The 14,498-nt window shown below is 48.2% G+C and overlaps 1 protein-coding gene across 1 annotated transcript in view; it reads right to left on the bottom strand.

The window, feature by feature from the left end:
* The window catches only part of TRIM71 (tripartite motif containing 71), a 66,712-nt gene that overhangs the window by 20,843 nt on the left and 31,371 nt on the right, over window positions 1–14,498 (bottom strand). The window contains exon 2 of the mRNA XM_074312712.2: window positions 1,437–1,604. Within this exon, the coding sequence (XP_074168813.2) occupies window positions 1,437–1,604 (168 nt within the window). The remainder of the gene's footprint in view (window positions 1–1,436; window positions 1,605–14,498) is intronic.

Genomic DNA, 14,498 nt, shown 5'->3' on the forward strand with positions numbered 1-14,498 from the left:
ATCACAATTAACTCCTTTTTCTCTCCGGAGTAACTGATGCCAGCAGAGCACAAAGCGCACCAGCAATTCTCTCATCATGTTTCAAGGAACCCGAGTGTTCTCGATCTCCAAGGACAGAAAGGGGTTAATCAGAAGATACCCTAATCTAGGGGAGCAGGAGCCAGGTATCAGTAGTTCTTTAAGCTCCCCAGATGACTGTCCAGCGCAGATGCCAGCAGGGTAGGCATTTGACAAGGTCCTAACTATAGCGGCATAAAAATGAAAATCACAAACCACTTCATCCACGGGGATACAGATACTTTGAAACAGAAAAGAAATAAAACAGAACTACGCACTAGTGGGGTGCTGGCAAACAAGATTTAACAGCAACCAAGAGATACTCTGCACGCATAAGAATGCAACACAATAAGTCATTGTAGAAATGCACTCTCCAACTTCCAATCTTACGAATTGAGTATCAGATAATCTGACTCATCGGCAAGATTACCTCAACACCACGCATCAGAATCTGACTGCTTCTTCTGGGAAACTTATTAAAATCTAAACCTTCCTTCCACCCCCTTCCATAAAGCACACGGTGAGCTCTTTATTACCATTTCCAAAAAAAGATTGTATTCTTAAAAACAATTCACTTATTCAAAAACTCTCGAATGTAAATAACAACGGTTTCCTATTCAATTTCTGCTCAAGGATAAGCAATATTTCTTGACTTTCAAGCTTATCCTACAAGACAAGGCAAACATCTTATGATTTTTTTGTTTGCCTAAAACCGGGTTACCTGGATCAGGTAAGATTCAGAATCAGTTCAGGCTCACGGTACTACCTGACTATGTATAAGAACGTTGCCATGCCCTCAAGTTACATGTGTCCCTTCCTACCCCAAAGGGATGGGACGGGGATTCAACAGAAATAAGGGTCTTAATTACCAGGATGTGACTTTATCCCCCAGGAACGAGTCTGAGACTCTTAACCCTGTTGTAAAACTTCCCATGCTCACTTACTTCTCACCTGTAAGTAAATAAATCTGAACAGCAAAGGTCTCTGTCTGAAAAGCATTAAGCTCCCAGTCTGTCTGCAGTCCTGCCTGATAAACACCAATGTCCACTTGCATTTGGGGAGAGGGCTGGATGGGAAACAGGCAGATGACGCCATGGAGACCCCGTGTGTGCGTCTGGAACAAGCCCTGACTAGCCCGTAACTCCCGCCACATCCCTCTCACTGTCAGAAGACCACAAGGAGGTCTCCCTGCCCCACCCCCAAGGGATTGCTGCTGCCTAGGGATCACGTGAGCTCACGTGGGTCACTGGTCCATGGCCCCCACACACTGGCATCTGCCCAATAATCCATACATGCCATCTGAAAGGCAATGCGAAAGGTTCGTGTGCCAGGAAAAACAAGGGAAACAACCAGGTGACGACGGGTGGGGAAGGACTGACCTGGATTGCCTGGCGGCCCTGCTGGGCGTCCGCCAGCAGCTGGATGGTGAGCGCCCGCGAGTCCTGCAGCGCCTCCTGGAGGTAGATGAAGCTGTGGCCCCCATGCCGGCCCATTGTACACTCACGGCAGATGGGCACTGAGCAAGTGTCACAGTACAGATGCAGCACCTGGGGACCAGACAGGAGACAGGCATTGATGAGAGATGTGGGCTCGGGGGCAGGGAGGACAGCAACAGGGGTGCTTTGGATCCCAGACTTCCAACCACCCCTTTCCCAGCAAGCAAGCACATCCCTACAGGGAGAGGGAGCAGTGCAGTGAACTGGGAATACAACTTGCTTTCCGTTCCCACCCCCTCTGCCCCAAATCAAAGGGGAAAAAACCAGTCACACACCCCCCTCAGTCCAGTCCAGTTTCATTCAGAACTACTATAACTGAGTCACTTCAAAGACATACGAGATTTCCCTGTATCTTGGATTAATTACCCAGAAAAGTCCTCTCTTGCCACCCCAGCCTCTGAGTACATGGAGGAAGGTTAGGAGCCAGAATCAATCACCCTCACACCACAGCTTGCTGCCACCCTCCCCATCGAGGAGATTAGCGCAACATGCAAAGCAAGGTTCTCCCAGGCACTCAAGCAAGCTCCAGGCTTAAGATTCTGGAACGAAGGCAAAAAGCTAGTGGTAAGGTCAGCCAGCTTCTTGTCTTTCTTCTTCCTGCCAAGTTGTTCCAAGGAGTTGACCCTGGGAGGCAGCCTGCGCTGACAGAACTGCTTTATGCGATGTTCTGTATTTCCCTGGGGCCCAGCATACTGGGAGGGGGAGAGAGAGGAGGGTTGGCACAACCTCCACCTGAGCTCTCAAGAGAGACAGCTCCTTGGCACAGAAACTGGGCCAGTCTCGTTGTATCCCTCCACAGAGCAGGGCACTTAGCAGCGCTCTCCGTAAATGTTTGCTGGATTGCTTTCAAGAGCAGAGCTTAAATGTGCCTCTGCTGCACCTGGCTGTGAGGGAAAGCCAGCCAACAGCCGACAGGAGGCAGGAAGGTGGTGTCCAAGGGGGTGCCCTCACATACAGACCACACTTAATCCCCAAATGAAGACAAGAGGTCACGACGGGCTTAAGGCCACACACGGCTAGCAAAAGCAGAGCAGGGAGGCCAACCTGAGCCTTCAAGAGCTGCGTCCAACACAGGCCTGCTACTGGCCAGCTCAGGCAGAACACACAACACCTGGCTAGGTTCCCTGGAGGTCCAAGACGAGCGACTCGAGAGTCCGCGTGGAATAGACCCGGAGCTCATCCTCGAGGGGAAGCAGGGACAGGGAGGGAGGGCTGGTGGTAGGGAAGCCTGAGAGACAGCAAGTTCCCAGTAGGCTGAAAATGCAACACAAAAATAGCCCTGGGGCAACAGTGAGTGAGAATGCTCCTTCTCTCCTTTTTCAAGGGTGTTTTACCTAGTAACCAGTCTGAGCATGGAGCACATCCACTAGGAAACGATCTCCCAGATGGCTCATCCAGTAAATAGGCCTGCTCCACTCAGGGTTAACAGAGTTCACAGGGAGGTGTGTCGTCCAGCGTGGGTTAGGCTGCTTCTCTGCCAACTTTTGGGTTTAGGAACAAGAAAAAGGTTTAGGAGTAGTGTGTTCCTTCTCTTAAGAAATGGGTCTGACAGGGCTCGTTTTATGGACTCCTTAGGAAGGGAAAATGGGGTCAGGGTCGAAACTTGACCAATCTTGCCCACTGTGATCCTTTTCCAGCAGCCTCGGTAGACTGACACCAAGTGATGGCAATCTGCCTTCTTCAAGACCAACAACCTTTAAAAGCAGGCCCTCCACTGAGAGATGAGCTAGTCTTTCTAATCAGGTAAATCTAAAATTCTCAAACTAATCTTAAATACTAACCAAAAGATGCAAAGCTGGGTAACTTCGGGGGAAATTCCTGGACAGTCCCCCCCACCCCCCAGAAGTGAAGCTAAAGCCATTGAGTTTCAACAACTCAACCACATTCCTTCCCTTTGCTGCCTCCATTTGTCATGGGATTCAAGGGATCACTCCTATGCTAATGGGAAGTGTGAAAACCTTCCATCACGAGGTTCCTTATAAATCAGAGCTTCTGAACCGTCTGCCCTCCCTCCTCCTGCCAAACAGCGTGCAGTCCTCTCTTTACCTCGTCTCAGGATTTACCTGTTCTGGGGACAGCTGTGTAGACTGTGTGGCGTCCCCCTGCTTTCTTTCTGTCTGTGGGTTCATGCAAATGTTAGCAGCTCTCCTCGGCAGTGCAGTGAGTAGAAAAGAACCTTGGCTATTCGCCCAGAGTCTGGCACTACCTGGTCATGGGACCACCCATCCAGTCACCTGTCTGGGCTTCAGTCTCATGTGTACAACACACGGAGTCTGACTAGGTACGCCATCAGATCCCTTCCACCCCTAAAAGCCCAAGAACCCTATGTCTGGGGACTTGACATCAGAAACCAAAAGGCTCTGAAGTAATTCTGGGCCGAGGCAGGGAGCCAGGCTCCAGGTGCCAACAGTGCAACTGCAAGGAATGAAGTTGATTTTTAGGTTTGTTAAAATTGGAGCCTGGATGATGTCGTGCATACATCTTACAAAATGGAAGTGTTGAATTCTGCAGGTGAAGTGGCTAGAAAAGAAATCCTGCACAGAAGGGCGGCAAGCAGGGCGCCCAAAGCCTGACACCAGGCCCCACGCTGTGAGAAGCCTTGAGTCCACTAAAATAGGCAAAAGGGGCACCCAGATGCAATCCCACCTGGCATCATTTGACATGGGACTGATGCAGCATGACGTGCCCTAGATCACACTGACTTTGGCAGTGCCAGGTGTTTCTGTAGTTGCACGCTGGCTGCCCTGTTGGGACCACAGAGGTGGTGCTGGGGTAGGGGGCGGGGAGCACCCAGCTGGCTGATAATTAAAGGCTACGGTGAATTAAAAGCATAGCCTCATGGTGCTTGTCATTAATAAGCCACTGATTTTGTTTCTTAAAGAACACACTGTCCAAATATTGAAAATGTGGTCAGTTTTATGAACTTTCTTGCTAAAAGTTGGAGTAAAACTTTGGGAAGGTTTTGCACTCTGTTTAGAAGCTCCACATCTCATCTACCTGCAATTTCCAAGGTCAAAACCCCACCACTTTAGAGCTTGTGAAAATGATCAATAGGTAAGGAGGTGCATGGGTGCAATTCTCTCTGAACCAGCTACAAGATATTTTAAAAGAATAAACTGGGAGCCACGTCTTCCAAAGGGCTGCGCGGAGGGTCCAAGGCCAGAAATGTGGCAGAGGCCATGAACTATGGCTCCAGGAAGGGGGCAGGGGGAAGCCGCAGTGCTCTTACTGGCAGGAATTCCAGGGCTTGGGGCTGCCTGTTCGAGGCTTCCCAGGCAGATACAGGGACACGCCCCCACCCTCCCCCACCTCCCCCGCATGGCGACAATCTGGCTGCCCCAGCTGAATGGAGCAGGCTCGACCTCTGACCTCACAAGTGACCACCCTCTTCCCTGCCCCCAGCTTCCAGCACGCCCCACTCACTGCCTTCCTCTCCCAAAATTTCTAAAATACCAGGCAGAGACAAAGACCTAGGAATGCGGGCCCAGCAGGAGAGGAAGGGGGAGGTTAAAGAAAAAATAAATAAATAAAAATACCAAGTAGGCAGGTTTACCTTAGCCAGCGCTTTAAATAAAGTGCTTTGTTAGGGAAAAGACTGTGTGTGCTTCTGGAATCTACTTTTTATACTACCTGAGATCCAACAAGGAATGAACGAATGCACGCATGCACGCACATGCACACACACACATACACACAGGCACGCACGCACGTCCTATTAGAGCACAGCACATGTGTAAGAATGAGCTTCGAGTTTTAAATAAAACTGCCCACGTAAGTGAGCAATGTAAGCTGAAAAGATGGAGGCACCTCTCATTGTGAAAAATGCCCCAAATGAAATACAATATATTCACGGTTATAAACTTTATTTATTTATTTTTTTGACATCCCTTAAAATGACTGGGGACATCTGGCCTCCCAGAAACTCAGGCCTGGCCAGAAGAAGGTCTCCACCCACCCAAGAGGGTTTCTAAGTTTCCCACTATAGAAATGAAGTGAAGGATAGCTAGTGATAACCAGAAGCCTTATCAGCGTGTGCCACTATACAGACTCCTATTTAAAAGTGGTGAGCCAAGTTCAAGGAGTCAAGTCCAGCCATGAAACTAAGTCTATTCAATAACATCAAAACGAAACTTTACTTGATTTATGGAAAATAACACTGATGCCTGGGAAGAGGGAAAAGAAAGGAATCTGGACCCCCATTCAAACACAGTCACCACCAGTTCACAACAGCAGAGCCTAGATGAGGACGCGAGGAGGGGGTGGGGGGTGTCCTGAAAAAATTTAGATAGGGTACATACATGTATTTTTAATGCAAAGAGACACACAAGTGCAAATAGTTTCAAATCTCTCAATTTCTCGCTCAACTGTTTCTACTTTTCTATATAACCAGCCTAAAATATGCTACTCTAGGTATGCATATGTGAATATTTTTAAGACATAAATAGGAGTACATTATACTCAACTTTATTCCCGTAACTATATTAACTTGGAGAATGTTCTGGGTCAAGGTGCCTGTTTTATGAATGACTGCATGGTATGTCACGTGTGGCTGGACCACCACTTATTTAGTACCTACTGATCAAAAACTATTTTTGAAAAACCACAAGCAACGTAGTGACTGTCCTTGTCCCTTTTACAACCCAAATTGTTCAACTTGGTAATATAGTCAATTGCTACGTCAGCACGTGTCAGGGGGGGAAACATCTACTTGCAAGCGTGGACAGTAAGGATTCTAGAATTTAATAACTAAGTCAGTTCAACCTCCATCCACATGAAGAACATAGGTTGGCAAAGGCATGCTTCTGTTCCCCCAGAAGACCCAATGTACACAAAAAGCCAGCAGGGGGACACCAGGCATCGAGACGGCCATTGTTGGGACTGGGAGGGAATACTGTCCACTTGTGCGTGGCTGGAAGGCTGGCTTCTGTGGATGGAGATTGAGAAAGCCCAGAGATGAGGAGCAGCAAGAAAGTAAGCCTTTGTGTTTTGCATCCGTCGTGGCGGCTAAGCAGGAAGACACTGTCCCCAACACAAGGGCGTGGGGAAAATGGGGCTGCCGGTTCAGGCTGTCTCCGGAGAGGGGCAGTGGACAGGGTCTCAGGCAATGGACAGGAAGCGGGGTACGAAGATAAAACACTTATGAGCCTGGGGGGACCGTTCAAATACCCAGTGAAACAAGCACTGGGGCCCCAAACAAACCCACAATGTCCTTTGTGCAATTTCAAACTCCAACAGGCTCTGGAAACCAAAAGTTCTGGCATAAACTATTTGGCAGCAAAGACTGAACTGGCGTGAAAACGGTTTATAATTTTCACCTGTGCCATTTAGTGTGCGTTTTCATACATTCCACTGAAGAAACGCTAATATTTGTTCTTTCATGGTGTTATTACTAATAGATGCACATGGCACACTATTAACTGTATAAAATCAGAAAATTTGAATGTCGACGGCACGGGTTTCGGCTCCATGGACAAATGTGCAAAGGGCTGGACACCGAGAGGGGTCACTGTCAGCTCCAACAACTCGTTTCAATATGGTAGCTGGCGCCAAGGGAGCAACACTGCTTGATGAGCATGAAGCATCCTCTGTTGTTCGCTTGAGGTGTCTGTGTCACCTTAAAAGCCACTTCAGGATCCCTTCCCTATTTTTTCTGAGAAAATCTTCACCCCCCCAAAGACCACTGCCTGCCCACTTTCCCGATATCCACCAACCACCACGTAGCAAGGCCCGGCTCCCCTGTACCCCAACCCACGTTTCCTTACACCCTGCACCTCCTTTTTCGTCCCATCACCTACTCCCCCGGCCTGTGGGACCAGAGGCCCAGGGCCCCAGAGCTGGTCCCCACTTTCCAGTCTAGCAACCCTGCCACGTCCCTGTCCTCAGGTTTCTTCCCCCCCGAAGGTCCCTCCCTGTGTAACACTAGGGAGGTGTGGTGTTTCCCCGGAGCACACAGCTTTTAAGGTTTACTAACATGTGAAAACAACCGTTAAGTTTTCAAAGCTAAAACCGCCAAAGTTAAAAAGGCACAGATAATTAGGTGAGTTAAGTTCTGTTTCCACACTTGAATGATTGAATTTGGCTGGGCCTACCTGCAGATTTGGTAAAAATGAGAAATAGCCCAACTTCTGGCTCACAGAAACTGTCCGATTAAAAAGTATGGAAATGAGTTCATTCTGGAAGAAAACCTCTCCCCCTCTAACACTGACTCTTGAAGATGAAACCCCAGGGAACATGCACACCCTGGACAGCACAACACACAACACACCTTCCCCGTTTTGCCAAAGCCACAGAAATATAGTTTCACCATGTTTCTTACCACAGCCCCGTCCAAAAGCTGAGAGTACATACAGCAAATGACTCAAGAAAGGCCTTTAGGAGGCAAGAAGTGACAATATAGCCCGGGCATGTGTTTTTCTGGGATTCTGGCCCCAATCAGGGAGCTGCAGTTAGTTTAACAGGACAGAGGAAACCTTCCAGGTGAAGTAGAAGAGCAGAGGTCGGGGTGGGGATGGTAGGAAACATGGCAGGCAGATGACAGCCCTTCCCACGGTGAGCTAGCTACCCTTAGCATTTCTCAGAGCCTCTGTGAAGTCACAAAAAGAAACATCTAACTTTGAGAAAGTACGATCGTGCTGTCACAAATACCAGAGTGGGACCATTCAGATGGCAAATGCAGGGGTGCACGTGAGGGGGGAACGTAGCTATGGCTCCGTTCGTTCCATTGCTGTGCCCTGGAATGTCCAGCCAATTCCAGCCCTGCAGAGATCCTCAGGATATGCCCCTGGCAGTGGTGCTGACACTGAGCGAGCCTTGTTGGGCCTGCATCCTGCTTCCTTCCCCCACTGCTGCCTGTCACGGCTGCTGAGAAATAAGTCCACCCGCCAAACTCCCAGTGTCTGCCTCTGGAGAACCGAACCTGCAGCAGCTCCCTCACTCTAGAGAAGAATCACTTAACCCATTTGTCTCCTGGTTCGATTCTGGTTTCCAGGCGGGAGCCTTGTTGTCTTGGCTCAGCCCCTGCAGCCTGGGGCACATTCATGGCCAGCCATGCCCACCCATGCCAGCAGGGACTGCTGCCCATGGCCTGGAACACGGGCCCACAGTGGCAAGGGACACTGTGCTTGGGGCTTCCTGCAACGAATGGGTCCAAGTTACGTGACACTGAGTGACACTTGGGACATGCCAGAATTGTGTTTTGCATCCATTACTGCCTACACCAAATGTACTGTTCAACCAAGAAATGTGTTTACCTAAATAAAACTTGTGTGTTTAAAAATTCTTCCACCTCAGAAATAAAAACAATACTGCCACACCCACATGAGACTACATCCACACGATAGACTATTTTTCAGCAATGAAAATGAATTACTGATTCGTTGGGTGGGTACAAAAGTGCATATAATTGTCAAAACTCAAAATGCATACTCACAACCTGTGTATTTTATATAAATTATACCTAAAAGTGAGGGGGAAACCCTCCCAGCAATAACCTAGTGTTGCTGGGGTGAAGTTTGGAGGCTTGCCAAGGTGTGGTGCTCTATATCTAGTATGGGGTTCAAAATGAGTCACCCTCAAATCCGTTGTCTTCTGAACAAGCCTCTGTAGTTCGCAGACTGTAGCCCTGTTTTGAGCTAGGGCAACTTTAGCTGAGCTAGGGCAACTTTAGCCTCCGGCTCAAGACAAACTTCTGCCTCTCCCTTAACTACCTAGAAGAACTTGAATTAGGGGCCTTGCCCATAATAAGCGATTACCAGAGATAACCTCTTTTGACCTGTCCATAGGGCAGGACAAACTTCTATTTACTGAGCATCTGCTCTTATCATCCTGCAAGGACCCTCTGAAGCCCCCAAGGCACCTGACCTCATCCCCAGCTCTGGATGTCTCACATACCCCTGTTCCCTTTCCATCTCTGCTCCTCTCTGGCATGCGGGGTGTCTCTGACTCTCTCATGTATGTGGGGCTCCCATACATATGTGTGTATTAAATGTGGTTACCTACCTCCTGTCTGTTTGATGAGACCAGCCAGAAGAACCTTGAGGGCATAGAAAAGTTTGTTCCTCCCCCACACTAGCTAAGGACCTAATAAATACTAGTTGAGCCCATAAATGAGTTACTCCAATGGCCCCACATAATTTACTCCGAGTAAGTTGCTACCACTCTTCCCACAATGTTCCCATTAGGTATTATTTTTCCTTTGCCCTCTACTATAAATATTATCTCAAGTTCTATCTCACATGAGGCAAGCTGCAGACCAACTCCCTGGAGGTTTTGAAAAAATTAGAGCCCCGAGTCCGATTTACAGCACCACAGGCGGCCGGCGGTCGTACAAAGCCTATGAAATCAGTCGTGTCCCAGCTGCATGCCTCTGACCTCTGCTGTACTAATGAGTGGCCCACGCCGTTTCCAGCAGCAAATAAAAGAGATTTGTTCTAACACGGAGATCACTGGCCACGTAAATTATAGATTTTTAAACCAGACCCGAAAAGATAGGTTTTGACATAGATACAGTTTTCCTGTTGCTTCCGAGGTGGGGAAAGCCAGGCAGTTTCCATCTGTTGTCTTCTGAACAAGTCAGTGGTGCTTGAAGGCTGACTTCAAGAAAATGGCTCGACTCTGTAGGTGGCCATGTAATTCAGTCCTCACCTCTTAAACAGTGGGCGACATTGTGCACCTGAAACCTTTGCGCTCCCTAAAGTAGCAAAAGGGGTTTCAATTGCCTGTGCCGCTGAGATCACGTGGACAGGTGGATTTAAAGCAAGGGAAGGCACTTATCACCTGGGGCACGCAGAAATAAAGACACAGACAACAAAATCAGTAACACAAAAGGTTTTAAAATCTTTCTAGCCATATTTTCTCCCTCCAACATAACACAAAAATTTTTTTTTCCTTTCTCTCCCAAACTTCGATGATCTTGAGCAGCTAGACGCCTGGGATTCAGGTGGCCTCTGCTTTGGGAAAGAAAGGTCCGAGTCTGGCCTTCTCGGTCACCCAAGGTGACACTGTCACATCCGTTACTAATTTTAAGAGTGGGTTACCTTTCCAAGCCTGCAAATCCAGAGGTTAACCATGTATTTATTGCTGTAGAAATTTTGTTTTAGTCCAGAGTTGTTCCGAAGGCAGGACTTATTTAAATTGAGGAGGAGACCAATCAGAAAAGCAGCAGCTGGCCTGTGAATTCTCCTAATGCCAGTAAGTGCCCAGTCCTCAGCAGGGGGCAAGGACTACCTGTGTGGCTGAAGCATGGGGATTTGTCACCAAGCCCCCAAGTCTAGGATTTCTCCACAGCACTCCTCCAAGTGGCCCCCATTGAGGAGAGCATTACATAGAACAAACACTCTCGCAACACCTCCTCTTTCCTTGACACCCCAGGAATCACCAGAGCCTTGCTCAACAGTTTCCTCTGAGTAAAAGGCAAAATGAACAGGAGCAGGGAGGGCTCAAAGCAAATCTCCAGTGCAACAGCTGGGGGCAAAAGGAAAAGCCTTAGTCTTATCAAGAAATGGATTTTTTTTTTAAAACAAAAAACCCTTTTCAAGTCAGTAGTTTGTTAGGCCATTAATTTAAACCGCAGAGGCACGCACGCCTCTACACCAATAGAAGACCTAATCCCCCAGACAACCCCACAAATACCAAAGGGACACCACTGGCCACACAGTTAGGCTAGGAGTCATCAGAGGAATATGAGCCCTGGAGCTGTTCTGTGATCCGGGCAGTTTACAAGGTGGGTCTTATCCCTTCTCCTCCAGCCCCTCAAAATGCAAACTGTAGAGAGCAAGGAAACCTCCTGCTTTCGACCTAGAGGTCCTAGGTAGGGTGGGAACAAGAGGGCAAGAAGACACACAAATACTAAGCAGGACATCTCAGAGTAAGCACCATTAACACTTAAAGGCCTTTTTTAAGAAGGGTGTGGGAAACAGAAACCAAACTCAACAAAGGGTGGGAACAAGGAGCCTAGGCAAACCAGTAAAAACTGGTCCAACAGGGAAAAGAACTGGGTGGTAGAAAAGCTACATTCCAGTCTTAAGTGATGTGACCTGGGGAAGAACAGCCCAACCTGTGTTGGAATCACAAGGGATGAACAGGAATAAACCCACTGCAAAGGATCAATTCAGCAGCCAAACCAGATGATTCAAAAACTGTCCGTGAGCTAAAGTGCAGAAATGAAGCCCTAGTCCCTGGGAGTTCACCCACCCCTCTTCCCACAAGTGTGCACAGCTCTTAACAGCTGCGGTCTTAAAGAAGCACTAATTACAGCCGGATCTGGCAAGGAGTCAGGGAACCCCCCACACCCAGACTAGCAGGATTTCAGGCAGAAAAATGCCAACTAGTAATAAGATACAATCCAAAAAAAGATCAACGTTTGGGGAGGGGACACTGCAGGTAAAACCACTGGCATCAAATTCCTCTTTAGAAGCCTGAATTCCCAGGACCGTTCATCATACAGTGTTTTTTTCTTCTCTAATGAGAAAATAATGGTAATGAGAAATAATTTCACGTCTCAAGATACGGAGCTCTCTCAGATACCCCACTTCATTTCAACAAATGAAGCTTGTGCGCATGAGGCCTCTCTTCAAACTGCCCCCTGCGTGCCGTGCAGGTCAGCAGAACTTACCCGGCAGTCTGCCTGCTGACCTCCACTCAGCAGACAATGCAATCAGGGGCCCCATCTTCTGCAGAACTTCCCCACCACCCCCCAAGCAGATACTCAAGGATAAACTCTTCGAGTTCAAAAAGATGGGAAAAGCTAGACCTGATAAGGTGGAAAAAGATAATTCCCCAAGCTCTGAGCTGGCAAGACAATCAGGTGGAATCAGTTATCTAAAGTTTCAGGAGGAAAAGAATAGCCTTCACAATGGTCTCTGCTTGGGTCCCAAAATTCCTGACTTGCTTCAGCTGGCCGTGTTGATTAAAGAAAAAGTGGCCCTTGTTTTGGCGAGCACCTAACCCAGAAAAAGATGAGATATAAAACAGGCAAGGACTAAGTATCTGGCTGTAATGGATCCTCAAGTCGGTGTGTTTTGAAGTTCTGGCCCCCTGTGCCTTTGCCTTATCCTCCTACCACATGGACCCCACTGCACCTAAAACTTAAAGGGCTTTCCCCTAGAGGTGCTGGCCGAGGAGTCTTCGGCTGGCCCCGGACCCACCCACGTTTGGGTCAGCTGTGGGGAGCCTCCTGGCTCTCGCCACATTTCCCTCCTGGGTGGTCAACTTCGTCTGTCTTAGAGTCAGCTCTTATATTCAGCCCGCACTCACGTGTAGTCTCTGAGGGGTCTCCAAGGCCACGTATCCTTACCAAGTGTGCTGTTTACTGGGGTTTTTGTTTGTTTTTTGTTTTCCTTCATTTACACTGGATTTAAGGCTCTGAGCTAAGAGCATTGGGAGATTTTAAAAAAAACAAAACAAAACAAAAAACCTCAACAAGCTTACATTCTCCTAGAAGTCGTGGTTGGCCAGTCTGGGAGGTCTGCTCAGGTTGTCTGGGCATAACTGATAGCACCCCCTTTCATGATCAAAAATGGCACACAATTTAGAAACCCACTAGAGAGGATCAGTAATACAAACTGTAGAATTCATCAAAATACATACATGAAGGCAGCAGATAGGAAAAATTGCCATCCAGAAAATGGCTCTCCGTTCCTAGGATGTACTGTGGTCCCAAGGCCTGGGGTTGGGGTAGATAAATCAGAAGTGTCTTCTTAGAAAGAATGGAATAAAAGGGGAACTGAGGTGGAAGATTTATACATCAAATTAAAAGGACTGGCCGGCCTGCTGGCTCAGGCAGTTAGAGCTCCATGCTCCTAACTCCGAAGGCTGCTGGTTCGATTCCCACACGGGCCAGTGGGCTCTCAACCACAAGGTTGCAGGTTTGACTCCCGCAAGGGATGGTGGGCTGTGCCCCCTGCAACTAGCAACAGCAACTGGACCTGGAGCTGAGCTGCACCCTCCACAACTAAGACTGAAAGGACAACAACTTGACTTGGAAAAAAGTCCTGGAAGTACACACTGTTCCCCAATAAAGTCCTGTTCCCCTTCCCCAATTTAAAAAAAAATTAAAAAAAAAAATTAAAAGGACCAACTTGAGTGAAGGAGAATCTGGAAGAGACTAGAGGGGAAATGCTAGCTGGAAGCCTGGGGGGAGGAAATGGGGGAGCCAAGAAAAGGCTTCTTTCTGAGCAGGGCTGTAAATGGGAGCTGGGTGACCTTGAGGGGACAGAGATGCGATGACAGTGATTATTCCAGTCATCTATCTAGACATGGAAGGAGTCCAGGGCACAACCTGGGGCCACCTTGTGTTGAAGAGTCAAAAAACCTGGGTTCAAATATTGCTGTGGCCCCTTCCTTCTACAGCTCTTTTAGATAAGTTGGCTCACTGTTCTCTGTTTCTACCCATAAAAAAGAGGTAATACACTTCCTCTCACAGGTGCTGGTGCTGAATTCGTAGGAGAAATACTGACCAGCAGTTGTAACAGAAAGGAAAGCAGTGGCAGCTTGGTAAGTGGCAGGGCAAGTAAAATCAAAGTCCAGGAACACATTTGCAGGCTGGACGCAAGGGACTGATGAGAAGCCTGTAAAGCCACTCCAATGGCCTTCGGGCCAGCATTCTCCAGGGCTGTTGTTTTATTTGCCCCCTCAAAAGAATGTTGAGAGATGCCATAAATACGATTGGGAAAAGTGTACTGGATGACAACCTCTGACCTGGACAAGTCTCCAACTTCCTGTGCAGCCACAATGCCTGCCGAGGCCAGGGACGCAGGGCCAGTCAGGTCAGCCTCTTGTAGCCCCCACCAACAGATGCCACTGTATTTTTAACATAAATTCCCAATACCTGCACATTTCCTTATTGTACCATGCTTGCCCCTATGCCCTGGTCCTCAAAGAGGTTACAATCCAGTGGGAGGGACGACTATGTAAGGCCAGCAATTTCAGTGTTGGGGGAAGAAAACT

Source organism: Rhinolophus sinicus, chromosome 5 (genome assembly GCF_057876585.1).
Source record: "Rhinolophus sinicus isolate RSI-liver-muscle chromosome 5, RSI-T2T, whole genome shotgun sequence".
NCBI classification, from domain to species: Eukaryota; Metazoa; Chordata; class Mammalia; order Chiroptera; family Rhinolophidae; genus Rhinolophus; species Rhinolophus sinicus.